A 24,541-nucleotide genomic window follows, 5' to 3' on the forward strand; every position below is an offset into this window, starting at 1 on the left:
AGTGGCGAGGGGTACAGCAAGGGATTGTAGTTGGTGGGAGCGGGCGGACAGCAGAGGCAGAGGGAAGGAGTGAGTTGAGTGGGGGTGGGGTGGGGGGCAGAAGGGGTGGGAAAAATGTGTGTGTGAAAGAGAACAAGAGAGCGAAAAGGGAGGGCGGTGGGCTGGCGCAGACAAAAGGTGGGGGCGGCCTGATAAAATATGTGCCAATGTTTGTGTGAATGAAAGCAGTGACTATAGCTAAATTTCTGCACCAACAAAAGCAGCTACAGTTGTGCACGGAGAGGAGTGGAGAAATACCTTTAGTGTTTAGAAAAGGCTGAAAACATGAGGTGATTATATTAGCGCAGGAATAGTTTCCAATGGCATGTTCTGTGTCACTGCCCGACTCGGTGCAGGAGGCTGAGGGAGAGCAGGTTAAAGGACCATAAACATATAAATGTACTTTAAGTGCACGCCTAAAAACAGAAATAAATTATTAAAAAATATCTAAATAAACAGAGCTTAGTTCTCCATTCATCATTAATCCCGTCATTATTAAAGCAATAAACACCAAATGTCCCGTCGTGACAACGTCTCGACTCTTAGGACTCGCTCTTCTTGGTCTCATGTAGGCGGTTATCTCACACGGTTAAAATAAGACAGAAGAGGCCATGTGAAAATATTACCACTGGATTTAGAAAACTGTGAATTTTTCCGCTATTTTTTATTTTTCATTTGCATAATGTAGATCAAAAAAAGTTAATTAAGCAAATAAATGGGAGATTGCGCTAGCTGCTCTGTAATGGAAATGATAATAACGCTATTACTACAGAGACACAATTACCACGGGGCAAAAAGTTTTTACATCAACTCGTTCTTCATTAAAAATAACAAAACGAATGCCTTGTAATCAAACTTCCAAGGCTAAACTGGTAGTTTCAGATGCAGTTTAGGCATGAAGTTATTATAGCAAAGTGTATTATCAGGTCATTTGCATGTGTCTAGTCTAGTCAGAGGCAGAACTTTGCATACTATCCCTTTGTTGATTTTCTTGACTGAATGAGCACGGTTACATTGTACCAGGGAGTCAGGGATTAGTAGAAATGTTTAGAAGATCCAATTGGCAAGAAAAAAAAACAAGAAAAAATCTGGCTGCATTTAAGTGACTGATTCATTGAATATGTCTTGTGTGCAGATCAAAACCTAACCACATAAAACCACTTCCTGTCTGCGAAACTAACTTTTCCACACATAACCAATACAACAACTTGAATCTGTCCAAATTCTCACAACTGCAAATTCGTCCCACAGAGATTTAACCTCCTAGGACCTGGCGTCCACATATGTGGACATCACATTTTGGGTTATTTAGGCCAAAATACTCAATGTTGCTCTACAAGGGCCTGATAACCACTTACGAGGACGTTATACTGCTACTGTTCTATCAAAATTTTAAACGAATATCCTCATATGTGGCTCTCATTTATTAATTTTTTTTAAAATTTTTAATTTATTAATTAAAAATGCATGCCGTGGAAGAGTTCGAGTCTTAGGAGGTTAAAGAGGAGATGGAGGCCGAGTGATATGGGGAGATGGGCTAGAGGTAACACAAGGTCTGAGAGCTGCTGGCCAAATTTTGAATGGGCCCAATGTCAAGCGGAAGCTATTTAGAACAACACAGTTCTCAGCTGTTGGCCACAGATAAAATATAAAGGCAGATGTGTCTGTGTTTAACGGGTATAAATACTTTTTAAATTTCAATACAAAATAAAAAAAAGTTGAGACTAAAGTGATTATTTCTCCACCTCGACTACACAAGTGCTTCCGCACATGTTGCTTTCTTCTCTGAAGCCCAATGAAAAATATCGAATCCTGGTTACCAGGATCAAACACACAATTATTTGTTCTCTTCCCATTAGGGAAACGCAAGGCTGAAAAACAACAAGGACTTTTGTCCAATCCAGGTCAAGCATGGGAGAGTAGAGTGTAGGTAGCACACACAGAGTACTGTTCACTGAGAGAGGGAATATGTTATCTAACCCTGTTTTTTTTTTTTTTTGTTCTCTTTCATTCCCCTTTGCGAGCAGAGCTGTCCAGTTCTGAGAGATTCCTATGGTCCAGGTGCGGGAAAGGCTCCTTAATCAGCCAAAGTTGAAACAGGATTACATGTCACTAAATTGGCTTACCACTCCTGGAGTTCCTATGAGCCTTCCCATTCCCTCAGTCACTGAACTTTCATGGATGCTGGAGTACTCTGAGCTCAGCATAGTGTTGATTTCAGGAGTTTAGCACCTGTCAGCCTTTTTCTTTTTTTTAAAGAAAGAAGTGCCCTCTCTAATGTTTTGAATGCACCACTACTACTCTCAGCTGGATAAAACCACTGTTTTGATATAGATCAATGGTGAAGTTAAGGGAATGCATACATTTATAAATATTATATCAATACCTTTTGCTGCTGATGGGAGACAGCAGGGGTGATTTTCATTTTTTAACATTAATTGGCAAATTGCTCAAAGCCCCCATGATGTGGCAGTACATCACGCAGTACTCACTGGTTCGTGTATGTTATTCATAGGTATATAAATACATGGTACCAACACAGTGATGCCTGGATGTGCATGCACCATGATGTACAGCTATTGGCTAGCAGATAGCTCAGCTGACTTTGGAAACGCCACGCATAACATAGAGTACAATCACGATACAGGGCGAGAGCATAGTGACTGAGACGGCTGACACCATCACAATAAATAAATAAATAAATCATCAAACCTCCAGGACTTGCCCTGAGCACATTTCAAATCACTCGAATGATGGGCTCACTGTTGGTGTGTGAGGGCCCGCAGGTCTGCACTTGAGTGTTTTAACACCGCGTGAATTAAAATGGAATATTATGTGTCGGGATGATAAACACCTCCTGAGCGATCTCTTAATGCCCAAACAGACGGACAAAATAACAACAGCACCTCTCCGGGGCACCACAGTCCAGTAATCACGCAAATTACTATCTGCACTGTAAATGAAAATAACAACAAACATCACTCACCCAAATGCAACATCGCAGCTCGTCGGTCCAGCGATATTTAGACTGAATAGCTAGCAAACTCACAGAAAACTGGATATAGTAGGCTATCTATCTACAAACCTTGGTGTTATTTACAGGAGATTTACACTGGACTTTCTGCCTACAAAAATATTTTACACACGCTCAAAAAATGTATAATAAAAAAGCTTCGGCAAAACAAAAATAAAAAATCCGCTGGGTTTGTTTGTTGCTGTCGTTTTTTTTCCTCTTTACATTTTACAGGCTTCTCGCGGTGTTGTCAGGTTGAAAATCCCCACCGGAGTCGTCGATCCTCGGTCTGTGTGAGACACGGGCGCGGAGCACTTGGGATACGTGTATCCAGTTTAGACGATGCTTGCCGTTGGTCTACAGATTTTATCACTCGCTGCTCGGTTTGTCGGCTCAAAGTTGACCAACACGCCATTCATGTGTATCCGGAAAATATCAGCAACTTATGTACATAATTTACAACGTACGAGTCCAACGGCCTTCTGCAGTTTCTCGCGTGTACTGAGCGCGCGCCGCCTGCCAGTTCTCACTTGCCACAGGGCTCATCATCAGCCAGAGGACGAACACAAACCGACAGTTAGCTTACTACGCCACTAGAGGGCGATACGCCGCGTGTTTATGTCCGCAGTTTATCGTGTGGATATGGTGATGCATTCAAATGCTCGTCGTAAAAAATCTGTTTCAGGGGAGGAAGCAGGGTTTTCAGCGGTCTTGCAAAGGCAATTGAAACATTATGTGTGACTGACAGAGACACGGCTGCATAAATCTATATACTATTATAAAAAAATAATTAATTCAAACACTATGTTTATATGTGTGTTTGTTAGCTTTTCGTGGAAGAAGTATTCAGTAGAACTACAAGAAATTTCTCAATTAAAAATCTGAAGTTTAAAAGCAAAAGCATGAATAGAGGTAAAATAATAAAAAGCTGAAAAGCTGAAAACTCTAAATAAATAATGTGCATGTTATACTTTCATTTGATACATTAGATCAGGAATGACTAACTCACGTTACCTCGTACATACATCCCACTTTGAATCATTAGGATGTCTTTATATAAGAAAAAGAAGCACAGTTTCAACAGAACATGACCGTTTTTTTCCCTTTATGATATATAAATGCTGCTGTAGTTAAAAAAAGAAAAGAAAAAAAGTGTCAACACTACTCTTTGGCCTTAACCATATGAACTAACAGTGTCAAGCCCCCCCCCCCGAAATTTCTATAAATTTCTATCTCTGTCGTAAAAAATAATGTATTGCCTTATGAATTTGGTGTAGCAAGAATGAGCAAACGCTTGGCCTTTATCAGTAAAGATAATTCTGTAAAACTTGAGAATTGATGAAAATACAGTTAAAAGTCCATAATTTATGCCTTTCTCGTGTTTTCCAACGTTTTTATTGGGGTCGGATTGGAGTCTTTTGACACGCCTGCATCACATTATTCATGCTTTCATTGCAATTAGTATTTTTCAGTCATAGTTGGTTAAGGTGAAGCTGATTTTAACTAAAGCTTTCATTCTCTGTTCTGTAACAATTCACCACATTATCCATATAAATTAAAATAGAAACTTCTAACTATCAGATAAAAAGTACGACATTGCACATCCACCACACACACACCTTAGTACAAGTGCAAAGTAGCTTTTAATATAAATACTTACTATAAAAGAGAAACGCTCAAGTACCTCAAAATTTATTTTAATGCAATACTGGAATATAAAAATTAGTTTATACTACTCGTGTAACTGCATATGGACATATGCATGCATATACATCCATGTTATACTGTTTTTCTTGGAAGGTATGACGCTAATGACAAGATTTCCACGAGAGCAAAAAGTCTTTCCGGTCTCTATCCAGCACTGAATTTAGTTCTACTTTTGTGACAGTGAAAAGAATTCCCAATCTAATTCTAAAAGATAGAAGTTAGGCATTTGGGGTGCAGATTTGCTCTTCTACCTCAGGTTTTCAACCCCAGTTTGTGCTTTTGAACGTCAAATAACGCATATTGCGAATTCACGATTTTTCTCCCACGACCTGAATGCCTCATAACACATTTCAACGAAACAATGAAATTGATCGTGTTTGACATTACTACGTTACAGTGTACCGATTCAACGACCATCGCTATTCTTTGCTGTCACTGAATTCCCTGTCAAAGCAGAAACAGTGCATTCAGTCCGAAGCTTTTATCCCCAGCAGAGCGTATGCTTAGTGAAGCAAATGCCTTGAGCAGGATGAACTGAGTAACCCCAGTGAGACTTTGCCTTTTGTCGCCCTCTGGTGAATTTCTCCAAGCATGGCAGATGACTCAATATTAGGGCCCACGGGAATAAAAACACACTGATATTAGAACATACTTTATTCATCATCATTGTTGTCACAATAAAAGCACAGACTGTAATCTTTTGTAGAAAAAAAAAATGACACTTTGGTAGCACAACCTAGAAAGGCGACTGAAACAGACTTAACCATACAGAGCGATAGAGAAGAACTAGGTCTTTACACTTTATATATATATTAGACTTTCAAGAAGCAAAATTAATCCGTTCAACATAAAAAGATAGAAAAAAATAACCAATCAATAACCATACCAATAATCTTTAAGCAAAGCAAAGAGTGTAAAGATGCCTGCAGGCCTGGGACAACTTCAGAACCACTGGCAGTGTTGTGATGAACGCACACAAATAGTTTGCTTTCTGTTTAAGTATTTAAAAATAAATAGTTTTATTAAAGGACAATGACAAAGACTAATTTTAAAAAGAAAAAACAGACAAAAAAACAAAACTGTAAACTTGTGATGAGCAACAACTAGTGTACATCAAGTTCTACGGAAACAATGGCAGCTAAGCACTATTACTAATGAATTTGACATTACACAACAAAAATATATTAAAGTATGAAATATAAAATACGACCACAGACCCAGTTTTTCTTTCTACTCTGACTTAGGATTTCCAGCATGAAACCACTAACTAAAATGTTTATTTTTTTTCTACATCATAGTATTAAACACTTATCTATGCTGTTGCTCGAGTACAAAAAACAAAACAAACCTATAGGCAGTCCTGAAGAGAGAGAAATGTACCTATTTCCAACAATGGCTTTGGAAGACCTACTCTAGCTGTATTCATCCACTCATCACTGTTACACTTTGGTTATCTGACACTTGCTGTGTTTCCTGTAAGATTTTTTTCCAGCGCTCAGGGAAAGTATACCTGGGTGATGACTGAAGTGAATAAATCACACCGTAAATGTCAAAAAAAGTGGTGCCTTACTGGAAAAGAAATGTAAGAAAATATGTACAGAGGGCACTATGAATTAAGTCATTGGCAAGTTTGCAGCCTTGCTGGCAGCACGTTCTTTTCCCTGATAAGTATCATACACATTGCGTGTGTGTGTGTCTTAGTGTGTGCATTTACCCAGCCCTAAAGCCTGTGCATTTTATCTCTGCTCACTCCCTTTTCTCCATCTGCCATCACACTCATAACCCTAGCAGAACATTCATTATCAGTCAACATTATTATTATCAATTGATCTTGTTATTGTAACGGAAAAAAATACATTTATAGCAACTTAAAGGAAACCACAAGTTTAGCCTTATATATGTGGACATAAAACTTGGAGGACAACTGAGTTCACCTGATAGCTCTTTCTATAATCCATACTTGTCCATTGGTTTTATAACCAACAAGATAATTAGTCTTCATCCTCTCATCAAAGCTGTGTACACTGACAGACTGTTTCATGTGAGAGCGGAAGCAGAGGAATTGCGTAAGTCCAAAAGCTCTATACATTTGCATAGTGAGAGTATAGGGCTGCCTCGATCTACTAACTTTTCCATTTCTTTTTTTTTCTTCTCAGGTGCAGTAATTTTCATAATGGAAACATTGAGTTGGACTTTGAAGTTTCCCACAGACTAACATAATCTTACTTGATTCCAAAGCATTACTTCAGCTCAAAAGTGGCTCACAAAGCTTAAATCAGAAATCCTCTACAGCAGGTTTCACCAACTTTAAATATATCAAGTCGAGACGATCTTCGCACTGAGCTCATGCCTCTGCCATGAGAGGACAAATAAAAAAGTTATTTGTGGTCCAGAGCTTGAATTTTGTCACTCATTAAGCAGTTCCTGGACCTTCTGACAGTTCCTCCAGGTTCTGTTGCAATGCATATGAGGGGTACCAGGCAGAGTTAACTTTCCAGTGGTGGCCGCAGAGGAATACAGCCATCCATCTCCAGTGACTCGGGCCAGCCTTCATATTTGTTGCTGCTTTTACTGTTTTTCATACGCTAAGGGGGAAAGACAAACATAAACGATGTCAGCAAAACAGACTGGGATCAGGTTCCTATAGCACAGTAGCTGCTGAATAATTGTACACAGAGTGCTGAACCTGACTGCGTTTTTCAAGTCAAAGCTGATTTAGCCATTTAGCAGTTAATAGTCACTGTTGAAAAGTATGCATTGGGTTTTTCCCCTATTCATCACTACCCATTTTGAATACCAGACTTCAAAACAGCCATTTAAAAAAAATAAAAAATCTGCATTATCATGTGGTAGTCCAGATGCAAAAAAAAAACCCCCTAAATCAAATGAAAAATGCAAATATCTTATTAGCCAATCACATGGCAGCAACACCAAGCATGTAGGTACAGAGTTGCTACCATGGCCAACACGACCTGTTGAACTTTAAACTTCAGCAGGTTAATCTTTTGTTTTTTAAAGAAGGTTAATGTTTAAACTTCTGAAACCCAAAGAAAGGTGACTTAAGTGACATTGAATGTGGCATGGTTGTTGGTGCCAGACAGGCTGTTGCGAGTATTTCAGAAACTGCTGACCTGCTGGGATTTTCCTCAGCAGCTCGACGCCAGAGAAGAACTGACACACTGCTTCGAGTTCGTAGAAATGCAGCATTAACTTAAATTATGACTTGTTAAAATGCAGGTTTACAGAAGAGGATCTATAAAAGTTGAACTTTAAAGAAAATGGGCTACAGTGGTAAAAGACAATAGATCATTGGAAAAATGTTTCCTGGTCTGATAAGTCTCGATTTCTGCTGCAACATTCAGACCGTAGGGCCAGAATTTGGCGTAAACAACATGAAAACATGAATCCATCCTGCTTTGTATCAACAGTTCAGAATGTGTTCGTGTGCTGGCCTTTAGTGCAAACAGAGCCTCTGCAGTCTTAGTCTCACAGTCACAGCTCTCAATCCAACAGAGCACCTTTGGGATGTGGTTGAATGGAAAAACATACATCATGGATGTGCAGCCTACAAATCTGTAGCAACTGTGTGATGTTATCACATCAATATGGACCAAAATCTCAGAGGACTGTTTCCAGCTGAATCTTTGGGAATAAAGGCAGTTCTGAAGCCAACAGTACTAACAAGGTGTACCTAATAAAGTGTCCGGTGGTTATAGTTAATGCTGTTTTGTAATACTGTTGTGACAAATCATGCTGACTTTACTGCCAGTTGGCACCTTATGCACTGTGATCTATTCACACAGGAAGAATATTTTCTACTGAACATTGACGTCACATCAAAGACAGCACACCGACTCCACCTTCAGCCCTCGATCAGCACTAATAGTAAAAGGAACAAACCTGCTCAAAGGGACTCTTATTCTCAATACCCTTGGCTCCAACAAACACCCAGCTGTCTCTAAAGGCCAAATCCTTCACAGCTGTGCTCCCGAGCTCCTCAAAAAGCCGTCGAGACTCTTCATTCAGCCTGACATAGTGAAAAATACAAACAAAAAACCAAAGACAACAAACAAGTTTAGAGGGTTTTTTTAAACATGCTCTCTGCACAATTTTATTTCAAGGAAACCACAAAGTTACAAACACCATTTGCTTAATAAGGAAGATATTGTGGTCTCTGCAATAAATTCTCATCATGAACACTTTAATAACCATCACCCAAGACATCAAGAATTAATTGAATCAGTCTAATTTAATTCAGTTCTACACTTTGTAAATCTAATTTAAATCGAATCATGAAATCGGTGTTCACATGTAGCAACCGCGATAAATCTTAAAGGTGAAAGACTTTTGTGTCAAGCCTGCCATTCACTGTCACATTATCATACATTCTTCCTTGCACTGCTCAGTGACTGTTTAACTTGTTAGGCTTACCAGATAAATGCATTCAAATTTATTTTATAGCAGAAATTAAATACATGAAAATGTGACAGCACATGAGGCAAAATCCTCTTTGTTTTACTCTACTAAATATTTATAACACAATACTTCATAATATGAACTATTCCCAGGTTTCTATTAAAATTGGCTAATGTGAAAGGGGAGGAACTGGGAGCACAACACAAATCCTTACTTTGTAGCTGCATCATCAAAGGAGGCCACAAACACAAGTGTTCCCTCATGAAGAGGCCGGAGAAACTTCAACAGGTCAGAAACATCTGAAAATGAGCATCAAATGAGATCTGAAGTGCAGTTTATGGGTTGTTACTGCCAATGGACTACAGGATATGAGAAGCATATTAAACATTAATGTCTGGTTTTTATTACCTCCTGCCCACATATCAAAGGTTTTCGTCTCCAAAAGCTCGCCAGTCACCCCTGGAGCAAAGATACATCAGTAAAATGTTAAAACAGCACCATAAAAAGGAGCTAAAAAAACAAAAACAATATAGTCTGCTAAAACGTGAAGAATGAGAGTCTTACCATTCACCAAGGCTATGTTTAGTCCCCTGCCAACATTGTTCTTCACACTGCTCACTAACCTGTTAGACAAAACCACAAGGCTTATACATAGCTATTTAAACTCTTATTCACACTATGTAACACTTATATGGGCCAAGACAACAGGCAAAACGGTGAGAGGGACCAGCAGAAAGAAACAATACTTGCATTCAGCTCCCCAGACAGGCTTGAAGGCCTGGTTATGACAGCACAGAGGAAAAAAACAGAACAGTGTGAAAACAAAACAAAACAAAAAAAAGGGGGGGGAAAGGAGGGACTAAGGAGAGACAAAGACATAGATGAAGAACCAGAAATAATTAACACTGAATCTCACATCTTGTCCTCTAGGCAGATTTTAGGGCCAATGACGTTGGCAGCACCAGACACCAGACGGAAAGCCAGATGTTTTGGAGGACAAGGGGCTGAAAGTCCACATTTATATTTTCGTGGGTGGGGTTCTGTTAAAAAACATGTTGATCATAAGAAGGAAGATAAGAATGCAACTTTGTGAAAGTATTAATTAATGAGTAAGGTTATGCTGTAGAGTTCGCTTACCTGGTGTTGCGTCTTCATTTGTACCTGAAAAAAAAGCAAACAAACACAAAACAACTGATTTCTTGAATAAACTTACCAGAAAATCAGAAAATCCAGCCATCAAACATGCATCAACTTTAAACCAACACACATAACTCGTCTGTAGCTTTGTCACTAAAATGGCAGAAACATTAAAAATCTGATTGCAGTTTACCAACTGCTTGTTTTGACCAGTTAGCAATACAAACCCAAAAGATTTAACTCACGTAAAACAGACCTAACAATCCAACGTGTAAAGTCATATTTTCTTCCATGTTTGGTAAATTTCATTTGCTTGTCAGTTAACTGGTTTCCGCTTGATTCCTCTTACCGCTGAAGAAATGCAGCATAGATGACGCACTCTCCCCTCCAAATAAGGTGTTTGCCAGCAGCCAGGTGAAACCCACCAGCAGCACCACAGCCACAGCTCGCAGGGGGCCTGTCACAATAATCAGGACACATCAGCTCAGGCCAGAAACATATGGGTTTATCAATAAATCCCTATTGAAAATATCAACCCACCTGTTAATCTCATGCTTCACTCTTTCATAGACCTGGGGAGAAGAAAAGGATTGACATTAGAGTGGCTTAAGTAGTTCAACAAGACAGGAGACTTTTTAGTAAAACGTTCTTATTTAAAATACCATTTCCCAGCTTCTAGTTATACCAAATATTATAGTCTTTGCCTGTAGTCTACCTTTAGCTTTAAAAGATGATAAAATTTGAAAGAAACACAGTCATGAATAAAAAATGTAATTATTTTAAATTATTTAAAAGGGTATTTTTCCTCTGTGTGACGTTTCTCTTCCTAGCTTTGTTTTCATTTATTAATTTTTTTACAGTGGCCCTGCAAAATGGCTCTGCAGAGATGACGTTTAAAGGTTATAAAATGAACCCAAACAATCTCAGAGACGAGACAGTGAAGAATGAACCCTTAGCGATGTTGTCAATTACGCTTCTACTAGAATTAGAACCGGAAAAGTTCACTTGTTTACCTTTACAAGCGAGGATCGCCTTGTTTTGCCGCCTTTGCCCGGCTGTAACGAACAGTAACGAGGAGCTGTTGCTCTTGTCACCCTGGACTTTTTGCTATTTCTTGCGCTGTTTCCTCATTGAGTCGTCCCTGATATAAATACGCTTTCAGTAAGAAGACAGGCTGAAGTTGGTATCCTCTTTCGACGAACATGGAAAAAGACCTGGTTTAATTTAACCCATTTGTCTTCCGGATATAACCTACAGCCCACCCCGAGCCTTTTCTACGGACCTCAACCCGTCAGTACAGAGTCTGCGTGAAGTGGTTCACGTGACCAAAAAAAAAGATTATAAAAATTATTTTTAGTGTTTGTTTTTTTTTTACTCAAATTCTTACAATATATATCACACTTAAGAAATAATAAAATAAAATAAATAAATAAATAAATAAAAAAAGGAACAGTCTTTCTGTCACATCGGCACATCTGCTCCTCTTATTAAACACGCGATCAGCGCTGCAAAATCAAGATGGCTGCCCACAGTGCCGTACTCTCCGCGTCCAAAATAATGAATCCTTTCTGGGTTGGACGCCTTGGAAACACTGCTAAAGTAAGACAAGACACGCAGCCCTTGCTATTTCGCTTGTGAATGGTGTTGCGTGGCTCTAATTTAAACTCCGTTATAATTTTTTAACACAAGGTCATGCTGTTAACATCATTTGATTAGCAAAGCTAGCGGGCTTTTCCACATCTGTGGGTTGGTCACAGGTTTTACGGCATCCGTGCACGGGATCCATTTAAAAACACGCTCTAAATCATTTGCACTTTGTATTTTCCAGGTATTTGGAACAACTTTGATCAGACACCGGAATAAGACCTCGCTTACTGTGAGTGAGTCAGATCGGTACATGGGATTGTTGTCAGTTTCCGGGCTGTTTTGCATTGGAAGTTGTTGTCTTTTTCAGTGTAACTTGGGAATTGTGTGTATATATGTGTTTTTCCACTTTCTTGTGGGGTGAAGGTTATGACACTACTCTGTTTGCCACTATTTGGACCAAACCTGTTCTTCTAAACATCAAACTGACTCTTGTCCTTCTGCTTTCCTCTGTTCACCTTCAACAACAGGGAGAAAACATTGTAAGTAGCTGACTCGTGACGCGGTTCACTGCAATTCACTGCATCATTTCTTAAACGAGAATATTTTCTATAACGGGGTTATGATATAGAAAAAAAGATGTGACGAGAATAAAAACACTAGCATTATCAAAATAATATAACAGTTTTTAAACATTATGTTGCATGGATGCATGGAAATTTTGTTACCATCAATTTCAACTGGAATTTCTAACCATCTTGATTCACAATAATAAACACAGTAATGACATCATCAAATCTATTTAAATATTTGTCAAACCTAAAAACACTATTAACTGCCTGACAATAATCTCTCAAACATACTTACTTGTTGCTCTGGACATGTACTGGTTGATTTTTGGCCAGTGATTTGTAAGCTGTGTCCATTGTCAGCATTTTCAGCAATTCCTACTGCTATTAATACTAATACTACTATTACTATTATTCTTTTCTTTTGACTTCAGAATACTGCTTCTGTGTATTAAAGTATTGCATGATATTGTCAACCCACCACAGTGAACATTACTACACCATATCTATTTGTTATTATGTCATTGGTAATGTGGACATAAGCAGACACCAGATACCAAAAACTATCAAATTCACTGTATACCTTATTTTCATGAGATTATTTGTAGACTTAGAAAGGTAAACTTTTTTTTCCATAACATGTGTTTACTGTAGTGGGTGATCTGTCTTTAAAAGGTGCCAAACCTTAAATTTTCTCTATTTATTGAAGTTGATCCTTTGTTAAATGCCAATTTTCTAGCCCCCTCCAGCAAAGTATGGAGGCAGGCACACTGTGACCCTCATACCTGGTGATGGGATCGGTCCAGAGCTTCTCAATCATGTCAGAGAAGTTTTCAGGTTGGTTAGATTGAATCTCAGTCCTGTTCAGTGATTACATATCATCTACAGTCACATAAGAATTGAATCCATTGTGTGGTTTGTGAACATTGTGCTGCAGGTTCACCTGTGTGCCAGTTGACTTTGAGATGGTGAATGTCAACTCCGCTTTGGAGACCGATGATGACATGCATAATGCCATCACTGCCATCCGGCGAAATGGAGTTGCCCTCAAGGGTAAGCAAACAGCTTCTTTTTTTTCGATCAAAGTATGAAAGCATGAAAAACGGAACATAGCTGTAAGTAGAGCATCATTTTTAATAAGACAGTTGAACTAAAGTAACTGTGTAATTGCTTACCTCTTTGATAGGTAACATAGAAACCAAACATACCCTGCCAGCGTCTGTCAAATCCAGAAATAATGTGCTGCGGTAAGTTTAGATGAAATCTTTAGTTTCTTAGATTAGGGTCATTTTTTTTGTGTGAAATAGCTCTCATTTCTTACATAATTTGGTCTTTTGTGTGTACTACCAGCACGAGTTTGGACCTGTACGCCAATGTGATGCACTGTCAGTCCCTCCCCGGGGTCCAGACTCGCCACAAGAACATTGACATCATGATCATCAGGGAGAACACAGAGGGAGAGTACAGCAGTCTGGAGCATGAGGTCAGACACAAGAGGAAAAACAATCAATACTACTGTCTGCTGAAAAACATGTTTATGGTCCCTTAAACACTTCTTATCTGTCTCTTTTTAGAAAAGGGAATTGGGTGCCATCTATGCATCATTAATTTTCCAAATCAAAATAACTGTGCAAAATCTTTTGATTTGGTCATATGATAGAATTTAATATAGACAATATTGACTTCAGAATGCAACAGATAAAATACGATTATCTGAAACTAAATAAGACTTCTGGGCTGCAAAGAAACATGAAAATCCTGCATTAGATCCAAATCTACAGCAGACTAAAATGAGCATTGGTGTGCCGGGATGTTTACCTGCTGTGCATGAAGCTACCACTGTGCTCAGAGGTTTACACTGTGAATGTTGTCATTTTGGGCTTTCGAAGTGTTTTTTTTTTTTTCAAGGTGGAATGATTATACAGCATACATCTGTAATGACTTAAAAAGAAGGAATTGGATGCACAAGTCCAAATTTCTTTCAGTTTCTCTAATGCACACATGGTCAAAGGTATACATTCAGGCTCTAACATAGTCCATTATTTGTTTATTTGTCCCTTAGTTATTTGTCTGTTTCAGGTTCATGGTAGGCTTGAGCCTTGGTGGTTGTACCTGAACAGTTTCCTCTCACCTGTGGGTGACGGTTTGGGTCTTCCTCCAGATCTTGGTGGAAGTGATGACATCTCTGAATAACTTGTACTCATGTACAGTTGTTTGAACTGAGGATCCTGGAATCTGCTGTTGTTTAAAATTCTTCAGAGAGATCTTCACACCTTGTGTAAATTTACAGTTTTCATTCTTAGATCTTCAGTGAGTTTTTTCAGAGTACTGATCAGTCCAATGAGTGCTCTCAGACAAATCATTTTTGCACTGGTAAAGAGAAAGAACAAGTAGTCAATCATAATGACTAAAAAGAAGTTGATACTCCTTGACCTTGTCAAGTTAAAAGACACTGAAGAAGATTCAGCACCACTTAGTAAAAGATTTAAGTAAGTATATGTTTATATTTGTGCCCATATTTATGTTCTGGCCGTATGTAAATCAGAGAAACTAAATAAAAACCTGTTTTTTTAAGTCATTAAAGATGGATGCTATACAATCATTCCACCCTGGGAAAACAGAACGGTTCAAAGAAATCATTACATTACATTTATTCTCTATGATGAATGTATATAAACTTCTGAGCACAGTAACTGTAGTTGTTGAGCCATGTTTGCTTACACAAAGTGTTCCATTCACTTCCATACAGTTATAGATGCTGTTTTACAATTTGTACAGAAAAATATTGTTATATTATTAACCACTTAGTACTAATTAAAATGATTATTTTTTATTTACTGCTAATTTTGTTCTGTGTTTGTTGCACTTAATCATTTTTGAATGTTTAGTATTACCTTGTAGATAGAAGTTTTAGTATTACGCGTAGTCTTACAGACGACACTTTATTCCCACTACAGTCTTATTGATCTTTCTAGTAAAGTTTAAACTCATGCCACTGTATTTCATTTGTTATTGTCTTCTTGTCCTACTTCCAGAGTGTATCCGGGGTAGTGGAGAGTCTAAAGATTATCACCAGGAATAATTCCATCAGGATTGCTGATTATGCCTTCAAACTGGCCAGGGAGAGAGGTCGCCGCAGGGTCACTGCTGTACACAAAGCTAACATCATGTAAGTTACCTTTTGGGAAACGTATCCTTTTGTTTACTACGGTGAGTTTCTTAGTCCTGGATATGCTGAGTGTGGCATTTCTGTTTCAACAGGAAGCTCGGTGATGGCTTGTTCCTGCAGTGCTGCAGAGAAGTGGCCTCGGGTTATCCAGACATCACATTCGACAGCATGATTGTGGACAATACCACAATGCAGGTAACAGATGATGACATTTTAGGGAATCCAGGGAATGTTCTTCTTCTGATTTTATTTGTTTTACTTAACTCCATTTGTGTCGTTTAGCTCGTGTCCAAACCACAGCAGTTTGATGTGATGGTCATGCCCAATCTGTACGGGAATGTGGTGAGCAACGTGTGCGCAGGGCTGGTGGGAGGACCTGGCCTTGTGCCTGGGGCCAATTATGGTCGTGACTATGCTGTCTTTGAAACGGTGAGTGTCGGAGGCTTGAATAGGTTTGTAGGACACTGTTCTCTCAGAATTTTGAAGGATGGAAAACGTATGAGTCATGTCTGTCTGGTGTTTCAGGCCACAAGAAACACAGGAAAAAGTATTGCAGAAAAAAACATTGCAAACCCAACTGCCATGCTGCTAGCTAGCTGCCTGATGCTGGACCACCTTAAGTAAGCTTTTCCGGATAAAAATTCTTCTTCATTGGTTTTCTGTGTCTGTGTGTGTGTATTGGTGTGACTGTATTATATTTAAATAATTTTTTTCTTCTTTGTGTCTCCAGCCTTAATGATTATGCAAGTCTGATCCGGAATGCAGTCCTCACCACAATGAACGAAACCAGGGTGAGCCTTCCTCACTGATGGGTTCCTCACCTATCGTGCTGCCATGAAGCTCACAGGCCATTGTTGCGTGACAGGATTTAAGGCCGCACTGACAATTCTGGCATGCTTCCTAGAAGGCATCACAATACATTCACACAAAGCAGCATTGTGTCCCTTTTCCTTTCACAAAGCTCTTGTGCAGCTCTACACTCTATGGGATCTGATTGTTTCTTGCGTAAATTCCAAAACCTGATCTGCCGATCATGTGCAGCATCTGACACTTTGCACGCACAAAGAAAATACAAAGCGTCTATCCAAATACAGTATGCGGCATGAGATGCAGTCCACAGTGCTACAATTTCATAGCATACGTTAAGGTCTTAAATAATTTAATATGGATTTTGGACCATATCTGTTAGCACCCTGTTCTTTTGTTTGTTGTAGCTTATTTATGATTTTTTTTTTCTCTTTATTTGCAGTTGCACACAGCAGATCTCGGGGGTCAAGGAACCACATCAGAGGTGGTGCAGTCCGTCATGAGGGTCATCCAGAGTAAAGGACAGTTCACGGCAGAGCTGTAAGAATGACCGGGAAGGTTCACGCACCCACGCTCTTATCAGGTGGTTTGAGTTTAAAGAGGTGTACCTTCTGAGAGAGGATGTCCGTGTTTCCATAGCATCTCGTTTCACACAGTTTACTTACCTGTTCACAATACAAATGAGCCTGCTTTCTCACTTCAAGGTTTCACATGACCTGTTTAAAAAGGTTGGTTTTGATAAAATTCCATTATCACTCCTGCAAGCATCGGTTTTACTGCTGGAGTTCACAAAGCTTATTCAGCTGAATATGAATCATGAAAGGGCCTACTTTAGATATTTAAATATACAAGTATAGGCACGCATCTTGCACTATACCTTCTGCAGCAGCCATTATTTATTTTTCACTTTGTGATTACATCACAGACTTTAAATTAACCAAAATGTCATTAATGCTTAATATAAATGTAAAGTGCCCATTATGTCCTGTTACATCGATTATGTTCTTATCACAGCAACTGTACTTTGAAAAGGTGATACACTATAGAGGAGCGTGACTGCTGTCAAACCTGAACTTTACTGCTTGTGCCATAATGGCTTTTTTTGGTCTAGGGATGATATCACAATATTATACTGTTGTTTTTGGGTCTATCCAAGGAAATGCTCATAACGCCTGATATGAAAAGAATGGTTTCATTTTGTTTGTACATGTGTGTGAGCATAAGATGTAATCAATAAAGAAATTATATGTCTTAACGTCTTTCTTTTGAAGAGAGGTTTGAATTCTCAGCATATTTGAGACGTATTTTGAGTACTACGAAGGATTAGGATGCACGTGGCTGACATGCACTCCAGAAACTAATTGGATATAAATGCAGAGAGAGCAAGCTGCCAGATTGTTAGATACACCTAGCTGAAATTAAGGTTGTCCACTGAAATAGTTTCTTTAACAGTTCTCTCTTCTTTTTTTTTTTTTTTTTGTTGAAACTGTTCTGGAAATGTTTAATATGTCTTAATGGTAATTTCTCAGGCTTTACTTTGTGAGTCTATAGAACTGTACTGCTTTATGCTGACAAGTCATACTGATTGTTCTAATAACCGGGATTTGTTTTGACTAGCTGTATCTCATAAATGGACAACTGAGTGTACAGATATGTGCTCAAGAGGAAGCCTCATTGTTACTTTGACTCTGTGCTTCTGAAGCTTTGTGTTCTGGCCTCTTGCTGAGAATAAAGATTAGTAAGTAAGAGAAGCTCGCTGATCTTTCTGTTTGTTTTACAATTTCATGCTCCATCAACTTCTTAACCTTCAAAATTAGATGGTAGGTTGCTGTTTTACATGTTGCCACTAGGTGGCAACACAACTTTCTATAGCTGCCACTCAAAAAACTCACAGCTGCTTGGATGTGTGCTCCAGTAGATACACTGTCTTGACAATATGCAGAACACACTGTGTGCTCTTTGTGTGTCGCTGTTTTTCACTGCATTGCGTAAACACAGTAGGGGAATCATGGATGCAAAAATCTCTGGCAGGAAGATTGCTGGATAAAAATGGGAATATTAAGATAATTCTTGTGCTTTTTTATGTAATTTCTAGGAAGCAGGTTCTTGGGCTTAGACCACGTGTTTCTTAGAAAAATGTGAAGGATTTTGGCTTTACTATCATCACTGCCTGAAAATGTTAGAAACCAAGTAATTTATTATAGTTTCATGTGGTCGAACCAAACCATTTGCCACTGATTCATCTAGTTATTTAAAATTCTCTGCTCACACAGCTTTGTTGAGATACACGGTCCGGTCCTGTGAGGCAGCAGATCTAGCACAGCACCGGCCTGCTGCTTACAGAATACAAACAATCGTAGTTTAGCTCACTATCTTTAGCAAGGCCTCCAGTCATAGGCGCACATCCCAGTGTAGTGATAGTAGACAATTTATCATCTGTGCAGTTCTGTGGGAAACTTACAAGCTGTTCTCCCTGTGTACACATTTGCATACTGAGGAGAAAAATCCTTTGTGATGAGGCACATCCTTTTTTAGATTTACTTGTCACAGGGAATCAAGATGTGTAGTGTGTGAAATGTGCTGCATGTAGTTTAACTCCTGCCAGATGGCTGTCTTTAAATCTCTTGCTTCGTCTTTATTTTTGTCTGTTCCACGGACACAAATGATGGACAGACTTTTACATGTGCTCCGTTTTACTTGGATTCACTCTTAAATGTTGTACTTTTTGTGCGAGGTTTCCTACCTTGAACTTGTTTTTGTTTTTTTGGGTCTTGTTCCTCTCAGGGGAACAGGCTTTTTACCTCACTACATCTCCCGTCACTCCTCATCACTGTCGATATACTAGACACTGTCCGTCTTATTACCTCTCCTGAGCTGCTCCTCTCTGCGCCTCCACTGGAGCCAAAGCCATTAAGCAAATGATCTGGTGTTGTGAGAGAATGTTGAAATAAACCACCAGACATTTGACCTTTATGGGCTACTATTCAGACCTTGTAGGAACTCTGTATAAAATCTACACTGTAGGTTTTTTGCTGCAAACGCTGCACGTAAAAGGCTGGTGCAACTATATTACATAAAGTATCATCTTGTCATCAAAATGGTTACTTTTTAATGCCCAGATTTATGGTGATCAGTGTCTGAGGTGCGTGGAATTTAATTTTTAATAATCGCATTTGGAAAATTCAACACAATCTTTTCTGTTCAGAAACGTTGTCCTTGGTTAGAACTAATCTACAGATCTCAAAATAGTTTCAGTGAGAACATTCAAATGAAATTATCCAGCGCCACCGCTGTGTCAGCTGTACTCTTGATTTTGTGAGCACAACAAACAAAAAATGTCAGCAGACCACCTTTGTGTGAGGATTTAGGCCAGGGGTCGGCAACCTGCGGCTCCGGAGCCGCATGTGGCTCTTTAGTCCTCATGGTGCGCCTCTGCGTGGTTTGGGAAAATAAATTAGTAATAAACAAGTATTTAGCTGAAGTGTATTTTATTTATGTTAGTTCTTTTTTTTTAACTTGTAGTTCTAAATTGGAAGATTATTGTGACATTTAAATATAAAAATAAAATTATATTCTATTATTTTTTCACCCGACGATGTTTCCATGAACACGCTTTTCAGCTTCTCTTTATTGACCACTTTTCACACACGGTTGCTGACGCATACAGCCGGCTGTAGCTTTGCAGCTCACAGCCCGACACATACCAACAACAACACAACAGCATAGATGGCACAGACGTTAAGGCGGCGAGGCGTGATTGCGGGTGCCGCTCAGGTGCGTCCGCCTCCCCTGCAGCGGCGCTGCAGACTCCGCCCCGCCACACACATTAACCAGGTAAAATACATATTTAGGAAGAATTTTGCAAATATCTATTTTTCTTTTTTCAGCAGCATAGTGCTATTTTTTAAAAGTCAGGTCAAGGCTCCAAAAGCCCAAAGGCGATATAAGGATGGCGGCTCACAACAGTTTTTGTTTGCTGGATCATTTTAGTTCAGCTTTCCTTTTGTTATATTTCTTTAAGAGTTCAAAATGTGTTAATTACATAAACAAAATGTAATTTTCTCTGTAGCACTTCATGGATTTCATAAGCAACACACCTTAGTTGTTCACACAAAGCATAGAGGTAAAAAACAATATATACAGTGTTATCTTCATTTTAGATGTCAAAAAGTATTTGTGGTTCCCAGTGTTTTCTTTTGCGTGGGAACCGGCTCCAAATGGCTCTTTGGGTCCTAAAGGTTGCTGACCCCTGGTTTAGGCTGACGTACAAATATCTCAAAACTCTGCTGGAAATATTTCTGTGTACAACCAGAAGCACATGCAAGGTAAGATTTCAATTAGATTTCAAATAATTTTTCATACTTAACATGTTCCACATGTATGCTTGTGCTTGTTTATTGGTTAAAACATCTGTTTCAGTGTAGCTCAAAAAAAAGTTTTTTGTTTTTAAAACTAGTTTTTAAAAGTGCTAAATTAACTTGAGGGGCATGGAGTTTCTGGTGCTTTTGAACAGCATAGCTTTGTGCAGAGCAGTGTTACTGTGAAGTGGCTCGTGGTAACCTCTGTTGTAATCTAACTCACATTCATATCAGTTTTCCTGCTAAGCTAGGAAATGAAATGACAGTGCACACCATCCATTTCTAGATCGCCAACCACACTAATGCGAGAAATTTTGCTAATTTGCTAATACAGGCATGTTTTATCTTGATATCATTCACTAAACCTCCTGCTGCTGCCCGGTTAACCAACTTATAATTATCTTTGTCCTCCCCCCTCATTTCCTTTTCATCTGTGTTTGAAATCCTTGTTTAATATCTTTCATCCACCTCTCTAAGATGCATGTTAATCTGAAAAGTTTAGTTAAACCATGTGATATGACGTTGGCTCTAAAACATGTGAGCTCATTAGCCTGTGGCCCATGATAGTGCCCTAGTTTGCTTCAGATCATTTCCACAGTCCTTAATGTGCCATCACTGTCCACACATATACACAGCATACACACTGACTTACAGTAATTCTCTGGCATCTTAATTTAACCATATTAATACCTATCTAACGTATCCCATTATCTTACTTAGGTTATCGCTTCCAGAAGCAAAGGTACGCACACAAATATATGTGCAGTCAAAGAAACAGTACATATGAACACGCCCTCTCTCCCTCTGTCATGTTCATCAGCTCTACTGCGCTTTGCAGTGCAGGTGATCGTAATCATTCATCTTGCCTCGGATCAGCCACTGCTGAGCACAGCTGCATCTAGTCTAGTCTGTTCTCTGTTAATGGGACTTTTTTTTCCCCGCTCATCAGCTATGGCTTAGCTACATTAAGCTACGTCAGAGGTCAGCTATTCTCTGTTTCTTTGGCCTGGCTTTTTGGGTGTTTTGGTCGCTCTTGGATTTCTCGTCACAGGGACTTCCATTGTGATTTTTATTAGCCACATCTGTAATCAAAGGAAAATGAAGAATAGGTAGTTGGGGTGATGCCTGCTTGGCAGGAATACAGTTTGATAATCAGGGAGTTTGCTGGTTAATTTCATCTTTTATCTTTCAAAATGAAAGGAGCCAGATACATCACTAGAGTCAGTCTTATCTTTTTATCAGGAGCTTAAAATTGATATATTCGTTTTGCACAGTTGGTTTTAACACCAGCAGAATGCCACTGAGTGAGCTCATATGACTCTTATCGCTGCAGGTCTGATAAGGTGTTTTCCACTGACTGTGGTTTCTCCTCCTTATCCTATTTAAGCCTACCTGATGAATTTGCATCTGTACAAAGTTTAATGACTCTTTGAGGTCAACATTGTGCTTGAACATAGTTCCCGGAGTTAGGCAGTCCTGCAGATTTGACTATGGTGGCCACCCTGACTCCACTCGAAACACAACAGATACTACGCTGAGCTCAAAGTCAAACCATAGTTACTTACAGTATTTGAAGAAAAGCACACATGCTTATGTTATGAAACCATAGGGCTTTCTAATTTGTAAGCCATAATGCTTTTTGTTTCATCCCCTGGGAGGAAATCAAGGCTACAGGCATAGCCGTGTCCTAGTGGATGTGCATACCGATATGATCAGTATCTGATTTTATGTATGTGATTATGTGTGCACATCTGCATATGTTTTTATTACCGCTGTAACCTTTGGTCCAGCCAGAGAAAGTAATTCCACCCGTGCTACACTATCTTAGTCCTTTGCACTGCCCTTCTCTCAGTTTTGTGACCTGACCACAGAGGCACACCGTGGTTACATTTTGCATGAAGAAGTGTCAGCATGGGGCACTTTCTGCATTGTTTCTGAATAGAATCCTGATGTCTTGAGCACTTTTCCTGTACCTCACGCATTGCTTTCCCCTCTCCCACTGAGAAACTTGGCAAAACGTGAGCAAAGAGAGCCTGGGAGCCATTTCTGCTTGGTTTTATGTTCATAATAAATTTGCTGGCTTATTTTCCTTGCTGTTTAAAAAAAAAAAATATATACATTTTTTGACAAGATTGATTTGTTGTCTTGTGTCAGAGAAAAAACAGCCAGATGAGGAGCAAGAAAGAGACGAGAAGCAGTAATTGATTGTTTACTGGTGTGCGATTTGTTCCATATGAAACATACATGGCATTCTTGCCAGCGTTTCCTGTTCACTCACTTTTCTAGTCTCTTTCACTCTGTTGATTACTCTACTAATCTCTGATGCTATTAAATGTTTTACCGTCTGTGCCCTTGCTCAGGGTTCAGGGGGTGTTGCCAGAGTTGCATTATATCAAGGCAAGCATGCTGCGTGCTTGACAACCCACATTACACTTCTCTTATGTCATTACAACTCTGCTCCCCTGAAACTGGAGCATCTTGGCACTTTGACAACTCCCCCTCCAGCTCTGTGTTCACCAGCTTATAAAAAGTCTGTTCTCCTGGTTGCCAAAACAAAGCCTATTTCCCAGTGACACTCGTGTATTCTACTAAATCTCATGCATGTCCTGCAATTCAGCTTTCAGTTGACACAATGACTGTTCTTCCCCCACCTGTTGCCAGATACATGCTATTAAGAATCTAAATATGTCATGCTACCCCTCTAAAACTCCCCAAAATGACAAATTTTCTATTCATTTTTCATGTTTTAAAGCAAACTTCTTTCTGCGATTATCTAGATCATACATCTGTCAAAGGAAGGGCTCATGCTTTTTGCTTGTGCCACTCCCTTTTTCTGTCTTTCATATATTTCACCATTTCCTGAGTTATATATGTTTTGACCCCCTCCTTTGCCTTGAATGTCTGCTCTACTCTCTCCACTGCTCCACGCATCTCGAAAGACTTGATGAAAGCAGATTTCTGCAAATCCACCAGAAAACCTAACTTTGATTATATTTCTGCCGTCACTGTGACTTCTCAGTGGGATTCTTGCGTCCGATGCTGTTCGTAAATGAAATTTGAAGGGGCCGGCAATGCCGTTCTCTCAAAAAAAACCCTCAAATGCCTGGCGTCTGACTGTTCTTACAGTCAATACAAAGAAGACCTGAATATATACTGAAAAAAGTGTTTTTTAAAAAGTTAGTTTTCTCTGTCAGGAGTATTGATCCATGGTTGTAGGAGTGAATTTAGGGAAGATCTGATGCTGGCGAATCAGCTGAAAAGAAGCAGTACAGTCCTAACTAGCACCCAGAACACATCTGGCCTCAGGGGCAGGCCAATTAGTACCATACTTGATGTGACCTGCTGCGAAACCACATGAGATGAAGTAGATATGAAAACAGTCTAGAATTGACTGCGCTTCCATCAACTCTTTTATCTTGCCACCTCTGAATAGCTCCAGTCAACCCGTCTTTGGGTAAATCCAAAGCGAATGAAGCTGTAAGTGTCTCAGACTTCACAGTTCTAAAGCCTCGTGTTGTTGTTAGTTTTTATCACTCAGAAAGTGTTTCTTAGTTGTTCAAGCAATAATATTGAAATATCTAATAATTCTGCTTTTATTTCTAAATGTTATCCTGTGTTTGAAGGTTTGTTGTGGAACAGCTGGAGGATCATGAAAGAATGAAGATGGAATAACAGACGAAGTCATGTATCATGACACGCAGCTTGTTTACCCTGTAATAGGTCTGCTATAAACTTGTAGTGT

The 24,541-nt window shown here is 39.2% G+C and overlaps 3 protein-coding genes across 10 annotated transcripts in view; 1 reads left to right on the forward strand and 2 right to left on the reverse strand.

Annotated features, from left to right (window-relative positions):
• wnk3 (WNK lysine deficient protein kinase 3) overlaps nt 1-3,620 on the reverse strand; it is a 37,170-nt gene extending 33,550 nt beyond the window's left edge. For 3 of the 6 annotated variants that reach the window (XM_084917127.1, XM_084917128.1, XM_084917126.1), the window contains exon 1: nt 3,026-3,616. The gene's annotated coding sequence lies outside the window, so the exon portion shown is untranslated. Of the gene's footprint in view, nt 1-3,025 lie in introns of all 6 variants that reach the window. The other 3 variants (XM_084917132.1, XM_084917130.1, XM_084917129.1) reach the window with 2 other exon arrangements.
• A 1,778-nt stretch (nt 3,621-5,398) lies between these two features.
• On the reverse strand, nt 5,399-11,623 carry fam3a (FAM3 metabolism regulating signaling molecule A). The gene is made up of 10 exons (XM_084917341.1): nt 11,326-11,623; nt 10,853-10,884; nt 10,662-10,769; nt 10,313-10,336; nt 10,092-10,215; nt 9,740-9,798; nt 9,584-9,634; nt 9,390-9,474; nt 8,660-8,786; nt 5,399-7,344 (listed from the first exon to the last, which is right to left on the reverse strand). The coding sequence occupies exons 2-10, from the start codon at nt 10,863-10,865 to the stop codon at nt 7,246-7,248; spliced, it is 690 nt and encodes a 229-aa protein (XP_084773467.1). The 5' UTR covers nt 10,866-10,884; nt 11,326-11,623; the 3' UTR covers nt 5,399-7,245.
• A 168-nt stretch (nt 11,624-11,791) lies between these two features.
• idh3g (isocitrate dehydrogenase (NAD(+)) 3 non-catalytic subunit gamma) lies at nt 11,792-18,192 on the forward strand. Of its 3 annotated transcripts, XM_084917339.1 has the most exons (13): nt 11,792-11,911; nt 12,141-12,188; nt 12,427-12,438; nt 13,205-13,302; nt 13,403-13,518; nt 13,652-13,712; nt 13,816-13,948; nt 15,501-15,634; nt 15,727-15,829; nt 15,917-16,063; nt 16,160-16,254; nt 16,365-16,425; nt 16,884-18,192. In XM_084917339.1, the coding sequence occupies exons 1-13, from the start codon at nt 11,831-11,833 to the stop codon at nt 16,983-16,985; spliced, it is 1,191 nt and encodes a 396-aa protein (XP_084773465.1). In that variant the 5' UTR covers nt 11,792-11,830; the 3' UTR covers nt 16,986-18,192. The 3 variants fall into 3 exon arrangements, with proteins under 3 accessions (XP_084773465.1, XP_084773466.1, XP_084773464.1); XM_084917340.1 differs by lacking the exon at nt 12,427-12,438; XM_084917338.1 differs by lacking the exons at nt 11,792-11,911; nt 12,141-12,188 and having other exon boundaries at nt 12,203-12,438.
• The last annotated feature ends 6,349 nt before the right edge of the window (nt 18,193-24,541 follow it).

The sequence above is a fragment of the Perissodus microlepis genome, chromosome 20 (genome assembly GCF_051167445.1).
Source record: "Perissodus microlepis isolate ML-2025 ecotype Zambia chromosome 20, ASM5116744v1, whole genome shotgun sequence".
Lineage (NCBI taxonomy): Eukaryota > Metazoa > Chordata > Actinopteri > Cichliformes > Cichlidae > Perissodus > Perissodus microlepis.

Bases quoted from the DNA above. Each gene is read 5' to 3' on its own strand.
- fam3a (XM_084917341.1), bottom strand. The intron at 8,787-9,389 runs GTAAGGATTTGT...TCACTATGTCAG, and splicing joins TTTGATGATGCAGCTACAAA to GCTGAATGAAGAGTCTCGAC. The intron at 7,345-8,659 runs GTTTGTTCCTTT...TTTCCCCCTTAG, and splicing joins ATAAGAGTCCCTTTGAGCAG to CGTATGAAAAACAGTAAAAG.
- idh3g (XM_084917338.1), top strand. From the start codon at position 12,292: ATGTGTTTTTCCACTTTCTTGTGGGGTGAAGGTTATGACACTACTCTG. The intron at 13,949-15,500 runs GTCAGACACAAG...TCCTACTTCCAG, and splicing joins ACAGCAGTCTGGAGCATGAG to AGTGTATCCGGGGTAGTGGA. The intron at 15,635-15,726 runs GTAAGTTACCTT...CTGTTTCAACAG, and splicing joins GTACACAAAGCTAACATCAT to GAAGCTCGGTGATGGCTTGT.